At 37.8% G+C, this 26916-nt stretch overlaps 1 protein-coding gene across 1 annotated transcript; it reads right to left on the reverse strand.

Annotated features, from left to right (window-relative positions):
* Positions 1 to 595: 595 nt before the first annotated feature.
* LOC146472893 (dynein regulatory complex subunit 2-like) lies at positions 596 to 26811 on the reverse strand. The gene is made up of 15 exons (XM_085119146.1): positions 26668 to 26811; positions 26482 to 26563; positions 24118 to 24288; positions 22121 to 22205; positions 18293 to 18431; positions 16342 to 16416; positions 14576 to 14698; positions 13890 to 13967; positions 11596 to 11666; positions 10492 to 10561; positions 10112 to 10264; positions 6179 to 6229; positions 5966 to 6059; positions 5270 to 5342; positions 596 to 852 (listed from the first exon to the last, which is right to left on the reverse strand). Exons 1-15 carry the CDS (start codon positions 26809 to 26811, stop codon positions 765 to 767), a joined length of 1497 nt encoding a protein of 498 aa, XP_084975272.1. The 3' UTR covers positions 596 to 764.
* Positions 26812 to 26916: the final 105 nt, after the last annotated feature.

Here is a 26916-nt window from a genome sequence, read left to right on the forward strand (position 1 = left end):
ATACTAATATCGATGATATTTGCCGATTGGCATGGTTTCCGAGTTGAAATTAACGAGTGGCTGACAACCAGTATCTTTAGTTAACCCTTTCACTGCTAAAGGCGACTAATGTCGTCGTTTTAGAGGCTACCTCTGTCAAGATTGGCCACGTTCTCAAATCCAGAAATCTGGTTATGATGGTCTACTAATAGTGTTAATTAGTAAGTGTTTTAGGCTTTAGGAGCAAATAAACTGAGTTTATCTTCCGTTTTCCGTTCCATATGAACATTTATTTTTAAGGAAAACCAAAAATGCCTGTTTTCTGCGGCATCGACAAAGCTGAAAAACACACATCTTTGCTTCCAATTTTTTAATTCAAAATCTCATTTTAAAACCAAAATTCCTTCATGACAGCAAACCTTAATCTTAGACTAAGCATTTATCTCCAATTTTGCCTCTCACGCGTACAGCTGTTCGAACATCAGCCATTTGGAACGGGTAATTTCATCAATTCTTTCTCTTCGTGAAATTGAGAATTTATCAACTGTTGACTCAAAGGCAAGAAACATAAACATATCTTTCCATGGGAATTGAAAGTAACTTCAATGCCAGACAGCACTTTTTGAATTTATTTTATTTTTTTCACATTAAAAATATTACAAATATTTTAAGCATGTGGTATTTACTCCCAAGGAGTAACAAAACATAACTCGCGATTAAACGTATTTACATTTTTACAGTGCTAGGTATGATCATACACAAACAGATTTGTTTTTAATATGGGTTCAAATGGAGTGCTTAACCACATGAGCTGCTTCTACCACAGTGGGACCTGATCGTTTCACGCGAGGATCTGACACCGGTACAGCCAACCTGTTGAAAGAGAAGCAACTTTTAGAAATAGAAATCAATTACTTTTTCAGGTGGTTCTCTTATTACACATCTAGTTTTTTGGGGGCCTGGCATAGAGGGGGGTGTTGAAATTTTCCATTGTTTTCATAGATCTCTGGTAAGTGACCATTTTTTTCTGTAAAAACAATATGTCGAAATACTTTACTTATTATTTCAGAGTTATGGGGGACCCGCTTCAAAGAGGCAGTTTGCCCAAATTCATGGATATTAATAAGCAAGCTTTACTTGAATAGTCAAACAAAAAGATTGGCGGTATGGGAATAAAAACTACTAATAAGATCATGTTTAGCATCTAGCAGCCTATTGCAACAATGCCCTGTTTAAACATTATTATTGATTTCTTTGTTTTGTTAAAGTCGTTGCATCTTAAGTGAAGAGCTTTATTCGTCATTTTCAGAAAAGCCGAAAAATGGGTTATTTGACAACCAAATGCCCAGTGACCAATGAGCTCAAAATGTGACTTTAATACAAGATTAAAGAGGCAAATGGCTTTCAAAACGTGAAATAAGCTTTTGGGGCAAGTGTACTCATCATACGGGAGCAAATGAACATCCCCTCCTCAGCAATTTACATATACTGACTGGTCTATGAAAATAAGGATCATACGTGTGCCACTCAGGACAAACCTATATTCTATTAAAATGAGATCAAGAAGTGTAAACTTTCATTAAAGTGTTGATTTCTACGCACAGTACATCAAACTCTTTGAGTGGTCGCTTAAAAGAACTTACAAAGCAAAAAAAACAAAACAAAAAAAACAACAACTCATGCTCATTGCCAAACGTGGTCACAGTCGCTTACGGGCGCTTTCAATTAGAGGCTTGGTGAAAGTTAAAACGGGGTTTCATAGCGGCAGTCGTAACGACAGCTTTGACTGTAGGCATTTGTTTGATACTATTGTAATCATAGAACCCACTGATAAAGAGTAGCAGTAATGATCAGTCAAGTTATAACTGAAGGGAGATACTGGAAACTGTTGTGAACCATACACCTTAAACGAAAGTTTTTCTTAGTCTTAGTTTCTAATTATCCAGCTTCCTACGTCCTGCTCGTATTTGGATACTAAAGTAGTTTTTTGATCAATGACCTATTACTTGATGAAATGGATTAGCTGAATATTTGGTTTTCTTATATACCTAGTCTTTCATTCAACAAAACGAGCACTGTGATTGGTTGATTCTTGGTCACGTGCCCCTGATACCGGGATACAATTCTGCAGTTGTTGCCCTCTTAGTTGTTTGTTTGTTTTGCCATGATTGTTGAAGGGAAAGCCTATATATATAACAAAGCACTTAATGTAGGGTCCCTCGGGAAACTAGCTAGTTTTGTTTTCCCTCGAGTCCTGATGTTTCCCTCGACGAACATCAGGACTCTCGGGAAAACAAAACTAACTGTTTCCCTCGGGACCATACATTAACTGTATATTGTAGGAGCCATGAACAAAATCATATGAATCATTTAAAAAATTTAAGGTGGCTCTTAATCCCCAATCCCTTGAATTTTTTTAAACTGTGCAAAAGCTGTATCTGAACATCCTGATCACAGATCCACAATAACAAATACGATACCACTAAGCTCATTTTTGAGTTATAAAGTTAAAATTATAGGTGTTTTTATAGGTTATACTGTTCCTATGGTAACCTTTAATGTTCAGAAAATGACCATGACCTGTTTGCCAACGATTTGGCATTTCTTTGATACCATTATTGTGCTATCAACTTTGATCCATTGAAGTATAACTACTGCAAAGTTCTGGAATCTGGTGTCTGCGACCCGCACCTTAGCATAAAGCAAAAAGCTACCCATTTCAATTTTTTTCATGTTTTGAAAGCCTGATGATATCTCTCTTTAATCTCATATTAAAGTCATGTGTTAAACTCATTGGTCACTGGAGATATTTAGTTGTCAAATAACCCAATTTTAGACTCTGCTGAAAATGACCAAAAATAGCTATTTATTTAAGATGCAACGACTGAACACTGTTGATGTTGTCTCCTTCTGTCTCGAAAGACAATGGACTGCGCCAGAAATGCCAGTTCACTGTATTGTGGCAGCATCAGCTGTGACTGTAGAGTCCAATTCTTGAGTGGCAGTCTCTGTCACAGTTGCTGCACATGTACGCTGTTGGTAGGGAGGGTGTAGTAGTTGCTCTTGGTCTTTGTTATCCCTCCTGTCGTGCCACAACTGCTCCATCTTAGCCTCAGCTCTCTTGACACCTGTCCGGACGACACAGTGCCAGTTGCTGGGATCAGCTGCAACTGCTTCCCATAAGTCGGGATTGATCTTGGGGGACTTCATGTCCTTTTTGCACACGTCCTTGTAGCGTAGCATTGGACCGCCAACCGGTCTGGAACCTGACGCAAGTTCATCATAGAGGACATCCTTTAGAGGGTGTCCATCCTCCGTGCAACGGAGCCAGTGAAAGGAAAGCACCTCTGGGAAAGCACTGCAAGCAAGCTTGGAGTGTTCGTTCACTCGAGGACATCCTTACCCAAGATACGTTGCAAGCAACGCAGATGGAAGCTATCGAGGCGATGTTCTTACCAGGCATAAGCAGTCCAGGTTTCGCTGCCATAGAGTAAGGGCCAACACGCAGGAGTTGTTATTGTATGCCAAGATCTTGGTGTCCATGGTCAGCTTGTCATTCTCCCACACTCTTTTGGACAGTCTTGACACGGAAGAGGCTGCTTTGCTGTTGCGCTTGCCAATCTGGGCCTCAAGGGACAGGTTGTTGGAGATTAAAGAACCAAGGTGAGTGAAGTCTTCGACCACCTCCAGGGTGTAGTCTCTTATGGAGATGCTGGGCACTTCGCTGGCATCCTGTCTCATCACTTTCGTTTTTTTCAGGCTGATGGTAAGGCCAAATTCTTTGCAAGCATGTGCCGGGTGCTTGATGAGCCTTTGAAGTCCTTCTTGTGTGTGGGAGGCAAGAGCAGTGTCGTCAGCAAAGAGCATCTCTCAGAGCAAGACCTTACAGACTTTGTTCTTGGCTCGGGGATGGCAGAGATTGAAAAGCTTAAAATCAAAACGTGTGAGGAGATGTGCTCCATCTACTGATGCACTGAAGATGGAAGAAGATGCCGAAGAGGGTGGCCATTCATGGCGTGCACCCAGCAGGCATGCACAGGCTGGCTAGGACACACTCCGTTGTTGATGGAGATGGGGGCAGAAGATGAACTGTCGAACAGCATGTCCTCATGCAATGAAAATGTCACGTTCAACTACTTCTGTGGGCAACCTATTTCTCAAGGAGCTTGAAGAGGTCCTTTCTGCTCACAAGGTCAAATGCCTTCATAAGATCTATGAAGGCGATAAACAAGGGCGGCTTCTTTTCCTGGGACTTCCCATGCAGTTGTCTCAGTGTGAAAAGCACATCAATGGTAGACCTCTGTGCTCTGAAGCCACACTGCAACTCAAGGTAGCAGAAACCTTAGATTAGCTTAGCTTAGCTTAGCTTAGCTTAGCTTTGCTTAGCTTACCTTACCTTACCAGGGTAGACACGTTCGGCAAGTTGTTGCAGTTTCTTCAGAACAACCCAGGCGAATGCCTTAACCAAGATACTCAGCAGCGAAATTCCATGGTAGGTGCTGTTAATGGCCCCCTCTGTGACAACATGCTCTCTTGATTACAGGTCTTGGTAGTACTCTTCCCATCGTTCCATCTGTTGATTGCAGTTTGTGTTACCGGCAGAAGACTTAAGAGGAGCTGTTTTCCTGGCACTTTGTCCAAGGCCTTTCTTCATGCTTTGATAGACCCCACGCGTGTTCCTGCGGTAAGCAGATTGTTGGATGCTGTGACAAATTCAGCCAATACTGGTGGGCATAGTATCTTGCGGTTCTCTGAGCGTTGCGAACAGCAAGGTTCCTGGCTGATGGTTCCCTTTTGTAGTTCACAAGGCTTCACATTTGACATTGATGACAGGTTCCATCTGTAAAGAAACTCTCATGGAACCAGTCAGAGTTTGTTGTTCTTTCTTGCTGAACGTAGACACTGCTGTGCTGTGAATGGTGTCCCGCAGGAAGTTCCATCTCTCTTCAGCAGTCTCAGAAAAAGAAAAGGGCTACTATAGATGCTAAACATGATTTTAAAAATAAGTAGTGTTTATTCTCACAACATCATATTTTTTTTCTGACAAGCAACGATAGCCAGTTAATATGCAAAAATTTGGCCCAAAATGCATTTTTTCAGTTAAAACACTGTCTTCTTGGGTCGCATCACCTCTACCCCCTTATCACAAACTGAGTCACATGATTATCTACTAATGGTACTTTACCATTGTGCCAAGTTTGAGCCAAATTGGTGATTTGAGTTTTATCACCTTCTGCCTTGTCCTACAGCTGTAACTGGTTTTCTCATGGATACACTCTCGAGTTCTTACCTGACATTTGTCTTGCTGTTAACAATGAAAAGTGGGTTGTATTGACTCAGGATCTCATCATTTACTGAAATACCTAAAAATAATTAAACATCAGCACAGTTTATAGTGGTAACATTTATAGACCAATGGACCTATGAGTTAAAGAAACTGATATAAATTTTGAGATCATCGAATCTTCTCAAATTGATCATTGTTCAAAATTTGTACTCGACCAGTTAATAAATAAAATAATAAATTTATTATTATGCATGTGCAAGAAACAAGACATTTAAAAAATTAGACCTAGTAACTCAAATAATAGTGCAAAAAATTTGAAAAATATTGCAAATGAATTGCTTGTGACAAAGTTTTTATTACATTTCAATGTAGTCGAATTATACTATAATAAAATTTATTGATCCATAATTGATTATAATTTAATGAGGAACTATCCTAATAGTAATATTATTGCAAACCCTGCACAGCTGCAACATTGAAATTAAGGCATTAAATTGCAAAGTTCTATTAACACTGATTTCACTGAGATTACTGTTGTAGCCAACAAGAAAATTAATAGAAACTGGACTGAAAAGAAAAGAGGCCAGTCATCAAAAGAGAGTGGATCGATTGCATCTGTAAAGTTAAAACCTAGGAAGAAGAGACAAAAATATGGAAAAAAAAAAAAAAGAAAGAAAAAGAAAAAAGAAACAAACATACCGTCCAAGTACTGCTTGAGAACAGCCCTGAGCTGCTGATTTTCTTGTAAAAGGGTGTGTTTCTCTTTATCAAGAGCTAGCTTGTCAAGTAAAACCTGCAAATAGCAGATCAAGATTTCAAATAATTTGGCACAACTACTGTAATACTTAATTTGATCACTGGGAAATGTCTACCATCAGCAACTTCGCATCATCACCCTGTTTGTTATCTTACCTTATTATACCTTTTCCAAAAATTTTCCAGCGCAGAATATTCATGTAGAATCTGAAAGTAGTTAAAACCAAATGCCACCATGTTGTCAAGATTTTCTTTAATTTATAACTCATCAGTAAATTAAAGGTAGGAATTACCACCACTGAGTTTCTGTTAATTAGCAAATATTCACTCAACAGTGACACGATCTGCAATGACTTACACAACAATTATCTTTGCATTTCTCATAAATGCTTAATTTTCATATTAAGTCAATTATTACCTTAAGATGGTTTGCATTGATATACAGATTTTGTTTGAATTGACTGTGATTCTTCATACAGTACCGCTCGAAACTATGGGACCATTTGCCGCGAATTTGCCTCGGTCGATTCGCGGTTTTGATCTGCGGTTTCACCTAGGCAAAACCTCGTCTAACCGCAATAAAAACCTCGGTTTCACCTAGGTTTTTTTCGGTTGACTTAAGCCGGGGTGAAAGGCAGGACGCGGTTGGGTTTGAATAGGCTATTGTTCGCTTTGTTTTCATGTTCTTCGAGGACAATAAGCGAATTGCCGGGTTTTAGGTGTGATAAATTTCACGGAAGCGCACTCGCTCTCAAGGGAAATAATCAAAGCGCTCTGTGAGCGAACTCGTGAATTGAACTGGTAAATGTAATAATATTTCGGATTATGCCAAAAATTATTTGCTTAACGTGCAAAACAGTTCATTAAACTTCACTCGCACAATTCCTTTCGATACGCGAAGCAACGCAAACTGCAAAGGTGCAGTGAAAGCTCGAATGCTAGTCGACGAAAGAAGAGAGCGCTTCCAGGTCTTTTTGAAGGAATTACAATGGAACTAGTTGGGCATAAGTGAAAAGGCACTCCCGTTGTGGCTGAATAACAAACTGCAAGACTCCAGGTTTCCTACCAAGAATCGCCGTAAATTAACTTACTATAATTTTTTTTCCGCGTTGTGTTGTTGCGGAATGAAACTTGATACACGTGAAGGAATTTGGTTGCCTAGCACGTGACTGAAATCTTCCCAGTGTTTTCATCATGGCACGGCCCTTTCTACGTCCAAACGACGGCTTCTCTCAACGTTTTAAAACATCGGGAGGGGCTTTTCACTTTTGCTAAAGTTGCTGTTTTCGTTTTATCCAAAGTAAATATTAATAGAAATACGTTAAGCGTTGCGGTAATTTTCCGCGTTTGTGTTTGCTCCAAGTGAATCGATCTTATCGCTCACACTCGCTCCGTAAAAACTAAAATCTTACTTTAAGACGTTTTTTACACTTAATTCTGGTGCTGTGGTAAGACAGCGCGTAAATCTCATTTGAAGACGATTCATCTTAGGATAAGACGACTTTCTTCTTATTTATACGATGATGGCGTCTTAGATTAAGATGATTTTTTCTTAGATTCAAAGTGCTGTGGTAAGTCATATTTTCATCTTAACTCAAGATTTGAACAATCTTATTCTAGATGCTTTAGAAACTCAACTGATTTAAGTTTCGAAGCAAGGTATAAATCTAACTGCAACGGTCACTACATTAAAACTGACAGAGAGCGTTTAATACCATTAAGCTTGAACATGATATATGGAGCAACGAAAACACAACGAATTTCAATCCATAGTACTTTATTACACTAAATCTAATTTAAATGAGACAACTTATCGAAATCAGCTTACCGTAAATTCATCGGAAAACAGAGGCCGGGCCGCGGCCAATAACTACTGTTTTGTTGGTCTTAAAGTCCTTTAAATCATAGAGACCTCTGATAGCAGGGAATGGAGATTGTCACTACACTCATTCCTCTGATCGCGGTGATCATGATGCAGTAGAATTGTTGGACTCATCTTTGGTTTTCAATAAAAAGCGACAGTAACTTCTTCATTTCCATTTTCAATCTTCTGTCTCGCGCATGCCGTCAAATTCGTGTAAGTTACCACGTTTACCGGGGCTTTAGCCCGTATTTTATGTCCAGATGTCTTGTTATTTGAATATTGAAGCTGCTGTCTCGAAATTCTTGTAAATTCTCCACTTTCCGCTGCTTGATCATGAGGAGTATATTACGCTAAATCACCTTGTTCTAAACAAGGTGAGAGTTTGCGATGGATCAAACCTCCAGACTCCGTGTCTGCAGAATTTGGATAAAAATCAACCAATCAGAAAAGACGTCCTGTTTCCTATGAGGTCTGCAATTTTTAAATGAACCAATCAGGAAGGGCTTTGCAAAATTTGGATCCTTTTGTATTGTAGCCTGCGCGCGTAGCAAGCGTTTCCGTGCTGTTTCCGAGCAAGGACCGCGCGAAAAATGGCGTTTTCTATTTCTTCCAAGTTAGCCTTTTTTTTATATATTTATTGTTTTTCACCGAGAACTAAAATGGTGAGAGTAGAGATCGGCATATTAAATCGCCGATATTTGGCATGTCAGATATCGACGATTAAATTTGCCAAGTGTGCCCGTTCCCGCGATTTTTTTACGCTCATTGCTGCGAATTGCCAGTTAAGTCAATCAGTCAGGTTGGGCGGTTTTATCACATGAACAACGCCGCGATCGGCGAAAAAAAAAATCGCCAGGTGTGTCCGCATCAATCGGTGGCGAAAATCACTTGCGATTTTTGCTGGCGATCAAATTCGCTGCGATCGTCGTATAAAATGCCCAGGTGTGTCGCCAGCTTAAGGCGTATTGCATCTTACGTAGGATGGCAGTATCTTATAGCCTGCCTCGGCGTCTTAAAATTTCCACAAGACCAAAAAACGTCTTAAAATAAGGACCCCATCGACTCAGATTAATACAATTAAGACTGGTCTTTCTTAAAGTAAGATGCCTCAATGTTGATTAAGATAAGCGTTTCTCAAATGAAGACGATTTAAAGACAATATTTAAGACGATCTTTTATCTTATATACTAACTGAGACTCCGGTAGTCTTCATTTAAGATCTCCTGTGTTAAAATAAGATGATCACCGTCTCAATTTGATGTGGTGGTGGTCTTGCATAAGACGGGAAACGTAAGGTAAAATCTTAGTTTAAGATTTTAGTTTTTACGGAGCGATACCGAATCAAACCTATTACGAAGTTTTAGTTTTTCGAATCCGGATTACATTGGCAATACATTTGGAGGGATTTTCACTTTGCTTTTCTCCGCGTCCGTACTGAAATCCGATTGCATATTTTGAATTTAGCGTCGCTATTTCGACTGAACTTTGTTGCGCACTTTACATCAGTAGGAAGGGTTATCAGGAGGTTCAGACTGTGTGGGGTAAACAGCAAGAATTAAACTGAAACTATGTCTTTTGCTCTGTGATTATTGCCTGTAGCGTGACAAAAACTGAACATGTCCCAAATGCAGAAAAGAAACTTTCGTCAGTGACTGCCAAACGAATTGTTATCGGTCGTTCGGTTTCCGACTCGGTGAGTCTTTACAAATTCTTTTGTTTGAGGGCTTCTTTAGGATGAAAGGTGAGATAATGTTTGACAATACCCTGACAATAGTAATTAGTCATTATTGTATTTTTACCGAGGCATTGCCGCGACTAATTCCCCGCGGCTTTCGGTTGGTTTCGTCTTTGCCGCGGTTGCGGTTTTCGTCCCACCGCGGTGAATTCGCGGCAATCACGTTCGGCAAAGACGAGGTTTTACCGCGTGCAAATGGTCCCATAGTTTCGAGCGGTACTGTAAGTGCCCATTGCCTACAATGAGGGGAAGGCTATCACCAGCTACCACAAGTTCACAGTTCACTTATAGGCTCGATTTCTTCACTCTTTACCGCACAGAACATCCTCCTTGAGTTTAGGGGAGGACTGCAGGCTTGTTTTCCTGAATAGTGGCTGGAAAACAAGCCTACAGTTCACTTCCCTTAAGCTTGTCATCAGAGTAGTACAAACTGATGTTTCTTAGGCAGATAAATGATTAGCTGAACAAAGAAAAATCCATTGATGTTCACCTCAGCCAGTGGTTCAGAGGGAGCTTCCTGTGTGGCAGCAGCCACATCCTCATCTTCTTCAGGAGTGAGCGAGGATGCATAAAAGGGAAGAACCTTTTCGGCTTCTGTTTCTAGTTTACGACACATCTCAGCCAGTTTCAGGATCCGTTCACCCTGGAAAAACAAAAAGAAATGCAACCAGTCGGCTAGTTTTTTAGTGCCATATTAAAATAATGAAAACTGAAAAAGGTGTGCATATCAAATCACAAGTCTGCAATTTTAAATTCAAAATACCTGTAATTACTGGTAACTAGTAAGACTGACCAAACAAATTTCTTAAATTGAGTCAGCACTGTTAATCTTTAAATAAAATAAATATTTTACTTAGTTAATATAATTACCTTATCATTAGTTCTTTTAAGTTCCTTGATTGCTGCATTGCTTTGAAGTGTAAGCTGGGTTAGACGTGACCTAAAGATACAAACATATCGCTATAAAGATCAATTAAGGACGGTGCCTCCTAATACTGAAGTATTTTTGTGCGGTTTATGACTATGTGGGACAAGCAGATCTTAGCAAGGGCTATTGGAATCCAAAAGAAAATTGGGGGTAACCATGCATTTTTCAGAGATAACTAAGCAACAATATCTCTAAAAAGCGCCAAAATATAAAGCAATGTATGGGATTTTTTCCTAACTTGAAGCTTAATTATCTCTGAAAAATGCATGGTTACCCCCAATTTTCTTTTGAGATACCAGAAGCATTTGCTGAGTTCTGCTTTCTCCGTATAGTTTTAAACCGTGCAAAAATATTCCTGTATTAGTAGGCACCACCCATAGGAAACCCGAGTATCTCGAGATGCGCAGAACGTATGCACAGTAACAATAGTAGGCACCGTCCTTAAGGCAACCAATTAACTGCATGTCCACCGTACTATTGATTTTACTGCTTTGTGATCTTTGTAATCAAAACTCACTTGACAAATGGCTTTCAAAAAACAATCAAACACAGGACTAGTAAGCTAGCATAAGATTTATTTTCAGTGCATTTTAAGATAACCATGTAATCATGGAAAACTTCAAAACCTTAAGATAGCTCCATGAATTGCCCGCTTGGGTAGCCAATCACAGCACAGGAATTGACTCATCATGCCCACTCACAGAGTGAGTATGATAAAAGTGAATAATGTCACATTAACTTTCTAATACATTTATTATTGATTATTACTATAATTTATTTATAACTAATAAGACTACTTATTTTAAAAATGATAATATTAAATATTATTATAATTTATCATTGTGTTGTATGTTTTGTAATCAAATTGCATGTAGTTCTGTATTAGACTAACTATTTTGCTAAAATAAGTTGTCGCTAAACCTTGAAAGAGGAAAATTATTATTATTGTAATATTACTTTATATTTAGTTACTTGTTGTCACTAAGAAGTGCTTTATTGGCTCAGTGAAATGTATTAAATATAATTAAAGCAAAAGAATGTTTTACCTTTCTGAATCTCTCATTTTGTTCATTTCTGCTTTCAACTCATGAAACTGAGTTGCCACCACCTCCCTTTGCTAAAAGAAACAAATATTACACAGTGTATGTGCACATGAGCTATATCTTATCTCAGCAAAAACATACTGTTTCTGTTGTTGTACCGTGTAGTTTGACCATCAAAAAAAAAAAACAAAAAAAAAAACAAAAAAAAAAAAAACAGATGAAATAAAACAAGTGAAAGATAGTGTATGAAATCAATATAAATTTTTCAATCTGTAGAAAACTTTAGTTAGCAATAAACAAGACACCTGCAGGCATTCACAAAGGATATTTTGGTACTTGGATGATGTAAGTATTACAGCGCGCTAGCTGTAGCTTAATAATTTGAATGGCAACCCACAGTCACAATCTGTTTAAACATACAAATAAATACAAAATTAATGCTATAATTGCATTAATTTGTTATTTATTTTTCAATTATTGTAAACACAAAGTTCAGTGTTACAAACAGTAACTTAATTGTATTGCCTCCAAAAAATGATAACAGAATGGGGTTGGTAGAAAGAGTAACACTTCATACTGTTGCATTAAAGTGACAAAAAAATGACTCACTCCGTTCTAATTTACTCGCTCGACTCAAGGCCACAAATAGGCCTCTTCATACAACTTTATATCACTGTTGTGGGGATAAACTAGTTATTGTTATATGGCTAAGTGCCAATGTATGAACACTTAAAGAGAAGAAACCAAGCAAACTTAATGCAACAGTTATTTTCCAGTTTTGTTACACGACTAAGGCAGTCTGTGGGTCAATAACTAAAATCAACCAATGAGATCACTCTATTGCTGGTCCAATATTTTCCAAGTATTGCACTGGGTGTTGTCCGAAAGGATCCTACTTTGTGTCCGGCTTTCAACTAAAAATCAAAATCACGGACAATGCAAGTTTTTGTCAGGCGCTGTTTCTGCTCTGCTGGCTTTCAAACAGGCAAGAGAAAGCTGTCAAATCATTCAGTGAGGAAAACCAGCATAGGTAGATTGGTAAATGCCAATTTTCCCGAAAACTACAGATGTCCGATGCACTCAGCAGAAGAAACCAGTCAACAACTGAAAGCTCCAGGAATATAAATTTTGATGATGCCCATGATTACGTCAAGGTTCCTTTGGTTTTTAAAATTCAGAACGTTGTGACCTCCGTCGTCAATTGAAAGAAATTATAAACTGAAGGCAGGGACCTTTTTTCTTTCTTTTTTCTCTGATCCTAGAGAGGATTAGAAATGAAAATTCAAAAATGTAACATGCCTAAATCACCAATATAGGTACAAAAGATCGCAGATACCTGCAGTGCGCCCCATGAACAAATTAAACGTTTCGGCAGTTGCCTACCTAACAAGCTTGTGAAACCAACAATTGGTAAATCATTGATCCACACAAAATAGAACGCACCCCCTAACCCTCACCCCCACCCTTTATCCCTCACCCCCGGGATAGACTTATCAAGAATGCTTGTTTCATCAAAAATAAGCAAAAACTGTCAGGAGTACACGGATTCACTCCATCAAAATAGTATATTTCAGTGAAAATTGACAATCAAACCAGTCCTATAATTTTTTGTTAGATGGATTGCCACAGGTGCTTGAGCATTTTTGACTGCATCTGTTGTGCCAGTGATAATTTTCGACCGATTTGTGACATCGTCGAAGAGTAATTTCTTCACCTTGAACTCTTTAATGTCCACTATTCAAACTGTTGAGTACTCCTTAGAAGTCATTCTTTCGATCTACCATTTCAAAAAGGTTTGTTTTCTCTCTGAAAAGGGCATATTAATTGGAGTCTTGAAAATTTACTAGTAAACAAAAATGGCTGCCATTTTGATTTTGATAAGTAGAAAAGAAGTTGGGACAAAAACTGTCCTTCTAGGCCCCACTAAGAGCTACAGACAATGGATTGCTGAAGACAATATTTATTGGAACAAAAATATCCCTTCTAGGGGAGAAGAGAGTTTAATCCAGGTCCAATGAATAAATCAATATGTCAATTTATGACTACGATGAAGAAAAAGAAAAAAAAATTGCATTTTATTACCTTAGACATTTTAAGCCACTTGAATACAGTGGAACCCCGTTAATACGACCACCTTCCAGCCGTCAGGTGATCGGATTAACGAGATTGTAAAACTAAGGAAATGACTGGACTTTCAATTCAATCAGGGCACAAAAAAGTGGTCATAATAACGAGGTGGTCGTATTAACAAGGTGGTCGTAAGGCAGGGTTCTACTGTAATTGACTATTTACCCTACCTCTTTAATAAGTCTGTTTCTTTCATCACATTCTTTAGCATTGCTTGCCATTTTAGCCTTAAGCTGAGATATGTTATCCTAAAAGGAAGAAAAACGGAGTTGTAAATGTAAATCACAAATACTTAAAAAATGTCAATGAACAAATCACATCACAAGATTCAGGGAAACCTCACAGCAGTTTGAAATTAAGTGTAAATTGCAGGGACCGTTTCAAATCTCAATACCACATCTGATAGTAAACTTTTGTTGTTCTTGTATCCCCAAATGCAATAGGTCAGGAAAATTTACATAGTATGGGCTGGTTTAGCACCTACAAGGGGAGGCATCCTGAATTCATTGTTTCCACACTCAGTTGGAATCTGATTTAGAAAACTACATGTATACCTTGTAATAGCAACCTGACCCTTAAAATATTCAGAAGTATTCATTTGATAAAATGAACTTAAAAGTCATTATTTTAAGTCCTGCAAATTTGACAGACCTTGTTGGTAAATCTGACTGCTGTCAGTCCCAGCCATATACAAACACTACATTCTTGAGCTCACATCTGGGTGGACACCTCTCATAACCATGGGAAGCAACATACTAAATACTTAAGCTCCCAATTAGGCAACCAACTCAAATGTGGTGCCAAGGATGTCTGTTTTGAATGAAGAATTTGACTAGAATGGGATTAGCTGAGTCACCTGTATTCTCTGAAGCTTTCTCATCTGGGTTTCTATTTCATGAGAACTTTTCTCATCTTTTGCTTTGAGATTTTCAAAGGCCAGTTTTCTTTCCTCTGTTGTTTCATTATAGTTCTTCAGTGCCTTTAACATAAGTAAGAAATTTAGAAACTTAACTTATGATGAGCCACAAAAATGCAGCTAGTACCCACCCCAACCCAAACTGGCCTGTAGACTGACAAAGGAAAGTTTGGGATTTTACAACAATTAACTAAAGGTGCTTTTTGTTCAAGTAATACTCCAAACATGAGAATTTGAGTGTTTCATCCAATTTCAAAACCCTAAGAAGTACAGGTGTAGGTTGAAAAGTGAGGCACTGAGCTGAGTTTTTTTTTCAAACAACTTTGGGGAGTTTGGAGACATTTGGATGAAACACTCTGACTAATGAGTGTTTGATAATTAGTTTCTCAAATTAAAAAAAACCATTAATGAAAAACCATGAAAATTCAAAGCCAACATTTGCAAAATTTTATGATAATTAAGATCATATTCCAAAGCTCCATCTTTTTGAAGAGATTCCATTTTGTGTTTGTTCATGAATTATTAATGAGTTTGAGAAAGGATGTTTCAAGTCTATTAGTATATGATATTTTACAAAAAAAAAAAAGTAAAACCCAAGAAAAAGCCAGAAAAAAGGAGCTAAGTATCAAATTATAATAAAGAAAATATATTTTTTTAATTTCTGAAACACTGGGTCAGTCAAGGCGATCATTCCCTTGAAAACTTTCTGTGATCGTCTACTGTAACACTTACTGTATAAATTTCAAATCAAAGTGCTCTGTAGGTGAACTTTTAAATTGAACAACTTAATGAAATAATATTTCAGATCTCTCAAGAACTTGTGAGGTTCATTGAATTGAGATTCTCAAAATCACCAATATCCTCTTATTTGAGGAGCGTGACCGCCGATTCAATAAATGCCCGTTTTTTTTTTTTTTTTACATTTGTTTTTCCTAGTGATGGTCACCCACCCCAGACATCTGGTTTTCTCTTGATGAAACATTTGGGAGTTGGAGTCCCAGCCATGGCAGAGAGAAAATTTCTTTTTTCTATCAATACGAGGTAATTAATACACCAGCAGATTTCGCTAACTATCCGATAACATGAATGCGAATGTGAAATGGATGTAAAAACTATAGACTTTATATGTTTTTATTTCGGTGAGAAGAGAGCCGTGTTGAAAGGCTCAAATAGATCAAAATTGTTGTTCAAGTTAGCAGGGGTTTCGGGCTAAATGGGAGATCATCCGCTTATATTTTTGGGAAATCATTTAATTCTTAAAGCTATGATTAAATAGTTTAACTTAATAGACAGGTCAAACTAACAGGAAGTCAGGTCTTTGTGGTGCATCAGTCATTATGTTATCATATAATTTTAGGCAACTTCCGCTATGACGTCAAGTAGCATAACGAAAGGTCAACAAAGCAATAATTATCACTTTCTGCCTAACCTATTCAATCAAGTATAGTTTGTTCCTCGCATGGTGTTGTTGCGGAATGAAACTTGATCAATATACCCATGCATGAACGATTTTGGTTGGATAGCACAAAATAGAAATCCATCAAATATTGCAAGAGTTATGGCATTATGTGCCAATTGGCACTCTGGGATTAAAGGGTAAATTTAAGCAATGTATGAGCATGCAACAAAACATATAATTTGGGTAAACAGATTAGTGCAGTGTACATAATATTGATGATTGCTCAGTCCATAAATAAAGTTCTCACTTGCTGAAACTGTCTCCATAAATCCTCCACTGTGCCTTCCAGCTGTATTCTTAAGGCATGCTTTTCTTCAAGGTTCTAATAAATACAATGATCAGGCCCCAGTTCTTCAAAATGAGGATAACTTTATCCAGTGGATAAGTCACTATCCAGCGAATAAATTGTCCTCCAACCGATACATTTTTATCCACTGAATAGTGATTCATCCATTGCAGGATTTAAAATTATCCAATCCTTGAACAACTGGGGCCCGGATTAGAAAGAAGATAAACACATGCAACTCTTTTAATGATAACTACATTCTACGTATATTACTGAATTGTCAAGTTCCATATAAAGACTAGTGTACTTTTAAATAAAGACAACACATTACCTTCAATAATTTATATGAAACACTTAAAAAGCAACCAAATTAACAGTTTTAAAATAATTTACATGTAAACACACTTAAATGTAAAGTCAAAAACTAGTAATCGGAAGGTCTTAGGTTCAACTCCTGATAGGAGCACTCAGATTTTTTTCGAGTATGCCTGTGTCATTTACTGAATAACACATCATTCTTTTGTTGTTGTTGTCATTTCAACAGTTTGCATTAGGGCTTGCATGGCTTAACTATAGGGAAACATTGTTGCAAAAAGCTCTGAAAAGTAAAGCTCTTAATGAAATGTGGTACTTTTAAGCAAATTTTGCACCTTGGAAGCGAGGATGTGTTGCTAGTAATGTCAACCATGAGTGCTGACCTTGGACGGCACAGTTTACATTGGTGTAGGGCTGGCAACAGGCTTATATTAATGTTCTACAAGGTTGCAAATGGCCTAGTTGCAGTTAATTTTCTGATCAATGTCTTCCAATAGCTATATTCCAAACACCTACATCCTAAATCCTGTTACCAACCATCAGAAAACAAGACAATTCAACATAGTTAATTAAATATCCCTAGATCAATTTCCCTGCCAATCTGGCTTCAGCTGCTACTCTTGAGTCTTTCAAGTGGCGTGTCTCTGTGAGCTAGATCATTAAGGACTCTTCTAAGATTGGCCACTTCTGGGGCACACAAACCTCTTGTAGAGGGTATGCCCTTCCGCTCGGCCCAGCCACTTAGCTCGATTAGCTTGCTATTTCTAAGTGGCTGTGCCCTCTTCTTTAGTAATTTTTCTTTCTTGTTTTAATGTAAATCTGTATAATTTTTGGGCACAAATAAAGATTGTTGTTGTTGTTGTTGTTGTTGTTGGAGATGATGAAGATGATGTTTTTTGAGTCAAGTCAAAAACAGGTGTAAATTGTGCTTCTTGATAGTTTGAAACCCACCCTAATTAGAAGAAAGAAACTTTATAATTTCTATTGCTCTAGTTCCTAGCTGAGCCAGGCCCTTCCAAGATACAAACTGTAATTATATATTTCAAAGAATTAAATGACCTGGAAAATTTTAAGGGGGTGACTTGAGTAACATTTACAATGTAATTTGAGGACGGTGCCTACTAATACAGAAGTATTTATGCACGGTTTATGACCATGCCGGAAAAGCAAATCTTAGCAGGGGCTATTGGAAATAAAAAAGAAAATTCGGGGTAACCACGCATTCTTCAGAGATAATTAAGAAACAATGATGCAAAACAACGGTAAAATACAAGGCAATGTATGGCATTTTTGTCCATGTTGAAGCTTTATTATCTTTGAAAAATGCATGGTTACCCCCAATTTTGTTTTTGGATACCAAGAACACTTGCTAAGTTCTGCTTTCTCCGCATAGTTTGAGACCACGCAAAAATATCCCTTTATTAGTAGGTATCACCCATAGGAAGTCCGAGTATCTCGGGATGCGCAGAACGTATGCGCAGTAACAAAAGTAGGCACCGTCCTTAATATTTAGTAACGTTTGGTGACACCTATAATTAAACCTAACATAATTATTATGACGAAATAACACATATTTTGCTGGGACTGCATATTTTACTTTGTTTTTTATCTCATCTCTAAGACTTTGAAAATCTTGTTTAGCTTCATTCTCTAATTCATTCCACTCTTCTTCCATTGCAAACATGATGTCCTGTATGTCATGCATTTCCCTCCTCTGTTGATTGATTATCTTCATTCTGAAAAAAAAAAAAAGCATAATTATACAAATTATGTACTGATGCAGACTTGCTTTCAAAAACAACACTTAGGGAGTATACTTTGAGACCATCATTCAAACACAGAGAAGCCAGTATTTCAGCATGGGGCATTCTTCTTCCTAATTAAGTATTAAATATAACAAGACCCCGTGGGAGCGTTTACTTGGGTGCCGTTGTATTAGGAGTATCTGAGCATGCACGTTAGTCCAGTCTTTGGTGAGAGGTGAACGATAAAAGATTCGCTGAGAGTCTAAGGCATCATATTTGCGATAAAGATGATGTAGTCCAACCGAAAATGTCACGCAAACAAAATACAACATTACTCTCTTTAATACTAAACACGTCGGATTTTGTAACCATGAGGTGCATCTGAGATAATGATGGATTTTGGCGACAAAGGAGTATTTGCGGTTCCAGTGGTAATGATGAATTTTGGCGACAGAGGGTTATTTGTGTGAATACCTTTCCACCCTGATACCCTTTTTTTCTGGGCTTTCTATGAGAGATGTTCCAGCTTTTTCACTGGTAACAGCGCACGATCGCAAAATGTCACGCAGAACGTGCAATATGACACGCGTGCGAAAAGACATGCGTTCTATATGGGACGCGTGCAGATAAGACAAACCTCACAGAACATCCGATTTTATACAGAAGGGTAACTCAACGAATCTATTTCATGATCACTGGAATAGGACAGAACTTTAATGACAAAATCAAAGTGCTCTGTGAGTGACCAAAGAATGAACCATTTCAAATTATGTCTACAGTTATTTGTTTTTTAAACACGCAAAAAAGAAAATAAACTTCACTTGCACTGGAAGGTAACGCAAAGGTCGAAGTGTACGTTCATTCTTTTAGTGGTTTTGCATGATTGCCAATGGACAAAATATCATGACACAAAAGAGAGTGTTTCCAGGATTTAAAAGGGCTTTAAATGAAAGAAGCTGGGTTTATAAAGTGGAAAGACACTGCAGCTCCCGTGGCGATTGAATAACAAGCAGAAACCGTCCAGTTTTCCTTTCAAGAACCGCCGAAAATATTTCTTTCTGAATGCCTCGTCGCCGGATGAAACTTGATACACGTGAACGATTTTGGTGGCCTAGCACGTGACCGATTTCTTCCCGGTGTTTTCAGCGTGGCAATTCCTTTCTGCATCCAAATGACGGCTTCTTTCAACGTTTTGTAACATTGGAAGAGGCTTTCAGTTTTGCTAAAACCCGGGTGCTAAAGTTGCTATTTTGGCTTTATCCAACGTAAAAATAAAAATGCGTTTAGCGTTGTCGTATTCAGTTGTTGTTGGTATGAGTATGCAAATTTTCGGCGTTTACGTTTGTTCCAATGAATCAATCTTATCGCTAACACTCGACTCCGAAGGAAAGATGTTTTTTTTCAGATTCTACGTTTAGCGTGTCAATTTGGCGTGCCCGTGCGTTCACCTTTTTCCCTGTTTTCCTGTGAGGATCACATTTTGGTTTTATCCAAGTGAACGTAAATAAAGAAATTAATTCGTCAAGCGTTGATTGTCACTGTGCATTAGCAAACTTTCAGTGTTTACACTCTCTCCTCTGCAGAGGTTCGATGGGGTATTTTGTGTATCTGCTGAACGAAGTGAGTGCAGGCGCAAAAGCTGAGGGGGTTGACTTGGCGGCGAACCTCTGCCAGAAGCATGTCGTTTTCTTGTACATCCTTGTCATTTTCTTGTACATCGTTAGATTTCTCGGTCATCTCTAAATTTGACAGTTTCATTCTTGGCGGAAGTCAGCATTTACTTTGTCTCTACAGTTTGCGGTCGTTAATTTTCAGGTGAGATTTCACAATTTCTAGAAAAAAGCAAAATCTTTTTTATTTGAAGCCCCCCTTGAAACCCGTGGAGAGTGGACTTAGTACATTTCGCTTCGTGAAAGTCAACAATAGTCACGAACAAATAATTGCTTTTTCTGGGCTTGAAAGGCCTTTTAGCCTTTTATAACCCTATTTTAAAAGGCAGTTGTTTCATCACAGTAAATAACAAGCTTCCCGTGAGAACTAAATGCTAATTAAATCACCGAAAGATGATTATAACTTCTTCTGATTAAACTTGTTTACAAGATAAAAATATCAAGTTTGGTCGTTTCGGAGTATAGAAAAAAATACGCTTTGATTAAAACATTAAGCTTACTTGCTCTAGTCTCTTTTAAGACTGAATTGACAGTTTTTGTTTGGTCTCAGCTGGCAGACGTTTCCTCAATAAATCATTTCTTTGCATGCACTCTTTTATCTACACACGATCGCCGCTCGTGTAACTTGAATTTCATTCTTGTAGTGATGATTCAAGGCATCACAGCAAAATAAAAGCGTTTTCTAAACAGTCATCATGAGAGGAACAAACTTTCCTCGATTTCTAAGCATGTAGGTAAGTTTTTGTGAGTAAATCTCCCACATCGCGCAACATGACAATTTCACAAACACCCGCCATTTTCATGACATAAGTACGCACACCACCCTAGTTACAAAATGACTCCCCCGGATCGCAGCCATATTGGGCGTGGTTTCTGGCAGAGGCTCCCGCCATCGCCTTCCACGGAATTTTACGCCTGCACTCACTTTTCTCAGCGAAGCCTCTGCGGAGGAGAAAGGTGTTTACATTTGTTCTGGTGAATAGATCTTATCGCTCACACTGGACCCCGAATGAAATTTATTTTCGAAGCTTTAGTTTTAGTTTCCTACTTTACCCTAACCCTTTAACTGACGGAATGGTCTTGAATCTTTAAAGTTTATTGAACGTTTTCTTTTTTATATTGCGGCCAGAGAAATGAAATGTTTTGCTCGGCTATATGTAAATTCAGTGTTTACGGCCTGATCTTATCGATTACGCTTGACACCGAATGGGGATTTATCGAGAAGAGCCAAAAGAGCGTCTGAGGTTAATTGAAGTCGGACTTTTGGAAAATATCCGTCCTGAAAGGAAAGTTGCCCCTTAGTTTTGTTTAATGGAAGGAGTTAGCAGACAACACACATACTAGCTGTTTTCCTTTAAGAATACGATATTCGTTGTGTTAATTTTACGTCCTTGTTTTTTGTCCCGTAATGGAGGCTTATGATGAATACATGCAGACTCGCAGACTCGGCCAACATGTAGCGCACGCGCAGTAGATCACTGTGTTTTGGCGTATACGAAGAAATCCTATTTTATAACTTGGCGCTCCGCCCAAGTAACAAGATATCATCTGATGTATACTTTTCAAATGGGCTACTTGTCACAGTACCCCCAACCCAAAAGTTGAATAGCTTCTGCAGTTGTAAATCTTGTACCAGAGCTTCCATGGAGGGCTGGGCACCAAACAAATTGATCATCTGTGAATATGACTTTGCCTGGCTGCTTTAAATATTTTGACCCACTTTTTCCATGAAAGAACATACCCAAGTTAACTATCCTGCCACCATGCACTAACCTCTTTACTGCCTGTCCAAAGTCTTAAGTTGAAAGCCCATACAAGTTGTACAGTGCTTAATTACACTATACAGTGTACAGACCTGAATGGTCTGGACACTCTAAGGAGGAACTGAAGGAGCTTTAAGGTCTCAAAAGCCAAGGCTTTTAAAGGATGTATTATGAAGCTAAATCGGCATTTTCAGAGGAGTATCCATGGATATTTTGTGGAACAACACAATATTTTGAATCTGCAAACCTTTCTGTGTCAAATTCTTCTTTTAAGATCTCTTGTTCTTGATCATATTCATCCTGGGCTTCCTGAAGTCTTCTCTGTTGTAAATCTGTAATAAAAAGAATAAATAATAAATGCTTAATATGTTTCTTTGAAAAAAAAACAATGAAATTTTGTAAGTTTCATTTTTTTATTATCATGTTTGTGCTAAATATTTCAGTATGGCAAATTCATTTCTGCACTTGTTTTTCAAGTCCTTTGAGCATTCGTCTTTTAACATGAAGCTATAAGAAGGAAACATATAATTATTGTACTAATATAACTTCTACTTTTGTTGCTTATATTAATGGCTTGACTGAAAATTGTAACCAGAGGAGGACGAAGAGCATAAATTCATGTCTGTTGGAAGTGTTTGGGATGCATGTTTTAAACAGAGAATTCCAATAGGGTTGGGGATTCTTAAGGGGGGGGGGGGGGAGGGGAGTAACGACTTACGGAAATTGGAAGACACTTGGGAGATACAGAATTTTGGAAACCAGCTACATGCATTTCCGAAGACAAGGGAGGATGTTAAAATACTGTATTGATGCCACCTGCATTTTATGGAACCACCCATTAAAAGATGTATGTGACACTTTCGTCTGTTTCATTTTCCAATAAAAAAGGTAACCTGTTAATTTTGTCTCATTTCCATGTTCTTATGGGCTGGTATAATTAATAAATGAACTACTGGCGGCAATGGTTAACTTAAAGGACCTAATGCTTGTGAATCACTGGAAGAAGAACTGTCATGGATACTGTCAGCCACATTAATTGTGATTATGTGGGAAGCGTGGTTCCTAATGAGGTTAGTAATTGAAAGCATTGTACGGCAATTTGAACTCGTCTTTTTTATCCCATTGTTTTCCTTACAAAAACACAGGCAAAAAATACTTACATGGCTTAAGCAGATAGGAGAAGATGGGTTTTACGGAAAATTAGTAAGTAACTAGTTTGAGTAAGTCAAAAAAAAGTAAGTAAAAAAATAACAGCTGAATGAACAAAACTGAAACCACGCAGGTAGGACAACTATCACTCAGTTGTTAGTTTGCAAGCCAGGCTCTGGTTGCTGATTCCATCAGGGCGCCCTGATAGCAGTTCATCAGTGATCTGATGTTAACATATATTTCTTCATTTTTACCTTGCCAGTTATCTGACTGTAATCTGTTGATAGACTGTTGGTAATCTGTCGGCTCACATATTTTTTGGAGGAGCTGTTCTCAAATTTAACCCAAAACCAGTACAGTCTACCTACATGAAGCTGTTATTCCTCGCGAAGCGAGGGCCGAAGGCCCGAGCGTAGCGAGGTTAATAAATTTGTCGGGCCGAGCCGGCCCGAGCGGAGCTAAGCCGCGCGAATTCGAGCGAAAAATATATTTATATATATATATATGTTGATATATGTTTATATCTCTGAAGGTGTCCGCACAATGACGTCAGACTGTCTGGCGTTGTCTGGAGCAAAATTTGCATACACCGAAAAACATATGCGTGCATGATCAAATTTCAACTGCAATGTTCATCAATATTCACTGGATACAGAACTATCTCTCCAGAATCTTTTCCCTTTCTTTTAGAAATCTTCTTTTGTGAAATAGTGCATTAAAGAAATTACACGCTTTGTGGCCGCGGTAAATAATTTTCCGTGGGAAATAAATTCATCGAACACGACAGCGCTGCATGCCCGTTGTACATTACGTCGCGACAGAAATAGATTTTCAACCGCAAACTAGCCCGTGGAACTACGAAAACACTATGCTCATAAAAAAAAAAATCTTATGCGCCTTTTAATCTCCTCGTTTGATGCTACAATACGTGTAAAGAGGGCTTTCCACCCAGCCCCAGCTTCGCGAGGTTTTGCGAGTCACGTATTTCTAGTATATTTTCAAGCTGATGTGATTTGTAAGGGTTAATATGAAACACAGAACACACACATCCTTATCAACCATAACAAATTATGGTAAAACTATAAAGTAATGCACCTATAAGCCTGTCAACATTCTGTAAGTGACTTCTAAGTGCCATTTGGTACTGTTCCTCAGCTTCATCTATATCCTTCACCAGGGACTTGATTATAGCCTCTTTTCTGTCTATAACTCGTTCAAATGTCTGACTTAATATCTCTATGTCTTTTTTTAACTCCTGGGATTTAGCTGCAAAATAAAGACATAAGGAAACAGTTGGTTTTAACCAGGTAGTAAAAACATAATACCAACTGCAAATTCACAAGAAAATAATCACCTCTAAAAGAAGCTATTGTGTGGTTCCCGAAGATATATATTCAAACCCCTACTACAGAAGTAATTTCACATAGGATCCCCCACCACCCAGGATTTTCTATTTTTTAAGGTAGTTTTCTAGCCCCCCCCCCCCCCCCCCCATCACCCACTGGAAAATTTTCTTTTGATGAAACAGCCCAAAAATTAATCTATTTTCTGCAAACATTTTAGAGATGGCTGATAATATCATATGAGAAATACATGAAGAATCTAAATGCAAAACCTGAAAATCTGCATTATCAAAGAACGATTCCAATTCGCAGATAGCGTTTGTTATTTTATCTGTGTTCACTGACCTCAAACTTTACCACTAGCTTCACTGAAGATTTAATTTTAATTGCAGGAACAAGTCTGGCTAGGAAAGACATGTTTTTCAGTTGCATGTTTACAATCCTACGCAAATTTTTTTAGGGACCAAAACAGTCGTTTTTAGCTCTTCTAATCAATATTTCTCATGCTGATTTTTCAATTTTGTTTTTTCAATCAAAAGCTTTCAGAATAGTTCAGACAAAATAAACATTTTCAGCAGATCAAGGTAGACAAGTGACTTACTTTTTATTGTAACTTGAAACCGCAGATGAAACAGAGTTGCAAAACCAAATTGGCATGTTCATGTTGTTACGCAATTTTTTTTATGAGATCAATAAAATTAATGCTTGAAAATAATGTCAAATTGGCTCTATTTTAACTAGGTTTGGAACAGGAGTTAAGTCAATGCATGCAGTTTTGACTTTCAGTCGGAGTAGCATAATTCTGATGTAGTGAAAAGAGTGGCAAACTCCTCCAGTGCCTAATTATGCTGCAGGCTCTGTGGTGTCTTAAGATTTTGTCTTAACTTGAATTCATATATATACCAAACCAAATGGATTCAGAGTACCACAGTTAGACCACTGCTTTGCCATTTGGTATGGCATATGACAGGACCTGAACAATTGATGAAAATCGATGATTGGAAGCGCAATTGAGCAATCTATATCAATTGATTCTTGTTAGTTACAACATGTACACTGCAATTGGCATCGACTGGTCTCGAGCAATCGGTTACCACTTGATAATCATATGAAAGTGGTTTATTTTCATCGATTGGAGTGAACATTTTCCTTATCAAGTTACTTCAATCACATATTCGTTTCGGTGTCAAGAGTGTGTTCGAATATTGGATCAATCATTTATATACTGTTTATATACCTAACAGAACACACATTTCATATTGTAACCTATGGACATGTTTGTTAATGATAGCTGTTCCTGTAGGTTTTCATAGGATTTCTTGTCTATTTTCCTCGGAAAATTCACTTTAAATTATCCATTCGGTAGAGGTTTTCAAGTGAGGCTATTGCTGCTGTTGGTGATACAATAAAATGTAACAAGTAAAGGGGTGAATGGTCCTTCAAAAACAATGGGTCTCACAAAATTTCAAGGGTCTCGCAGTTTCCTTTTTTTCGCAGTTATCTTCATCTCGCAGTCTACAGTTTTTGCAAGGCTAAGAATCTCTTGAAGTCCATTTGCTTGTTCGTTGTGAATAATGACATCTTCTCTAAATTGATATAGAATTTTAGTAACGCAACATTCAAATTTCCGAGAAATAAGAATCCTTAATTGTCTGAATGCTACAAAACTTGCTGCTAACTGAAAGCTCGTTTGTGAGACTTTTGTAGAGGTCATACCCGAATTTCGATTTTGTCTCACACTCGCATTTAAAACACTTTGAAGTCTTAATCTCGCAATTTAAGAAGTCAAAATGTCTCAGGCTCACAAGGAAAAACGCTAGTCTTGCCGTCTCTTGTCTTTGAAATTGAAAGCATTAAAATGGTACTAATCAAATTAATTGATTAACATTGACAATTGATGAAAATCAATGTTATTTAATTGGTCAATTCTCATCTATTAACAATAAAATTGATAATCAATGACGATCGAAAATCACAAAATCTGACATGTTCGACTGTTCATCAATTATCAACATCAATCAACCAACATCGGTTGTCATAGATTTTTATCGATTTTCATCGATTGTTCAGGTCCTGCATATGAGAGGAACGGCGTCTAAACCAAGTGAGCTCGCACCTTCTCTCATTATGACCCTCCACTGGTTTTGAAGCTTGTTTAAATTGAATTTTGTACTTTTTTCTTCTTTTAATAACTTGTCCTACAATTGAAATCAAATGAAAGATTAAATAAGTAAAAACGGAAATATAAAACAATTTGGCAATCATACACAGTGATTGAACAAACTTGATCTCTGGTACGTACCTTCAAGAACTGCGTCAGCATGTCTTCCTTTTTCTTCTTCATTTCTTCTTCTGCTAACCGTTTTTGTTCCATATATAAAAGTTTCTCTTCCTCGGTCATCTTTGCAAGTTTTTTCTTGCCCGATTTCTTTTTCTTGGGCGGCATATTTGTCAAAAATTGTGGATATAGAAATTACACTGCTAAAGAAACATGGGGGGAGGTTGATCGGTTTGTTGCTATTGACAACGCAGCCGCTGGTCTCAAACATTG

The sequence above is a fragment of the Pavona decussata genome, unplaced genomic scaffold, assembly GCF_977016875.1.
Source record: "Pavona decussata unplaced genomic scaffold, jaPavDecu1.1 SCAFFOLD_96, whole genome shotgun sequence".
Lineage (NCBI taxonomy): Eukaryota > Metazoa > Cnidaria > Anthozoa > Scleractinia > Agariciidae > Pavona > Pavona decussata.

Excerpts from the sequence above, each read along its gene's own strand:
- LOC146472893 (XM_085119146.1), bottom strand. The coding sequence starts at position 26,811 with ATGCCGCCCAAGAAAAAGAAATCGGGCAAGAAAAAACTTGCAAAGATG. Across the intron at positions 14,699-16,341 it reads TATGGAGACAGTTTCAGCAA|GCACTGAAGAACTATAATGA; the intron begins GTGAGAACTTTA and ends CTTATGTTAAAG. Across the intron at positions 13,968-14,575 it reads GAAAGCTTCAGAGAATACAG|GATAACATATCTCAGCTTAA; the intron begins GTGACTCAGCTA and ends TCTTCCTTTTAG.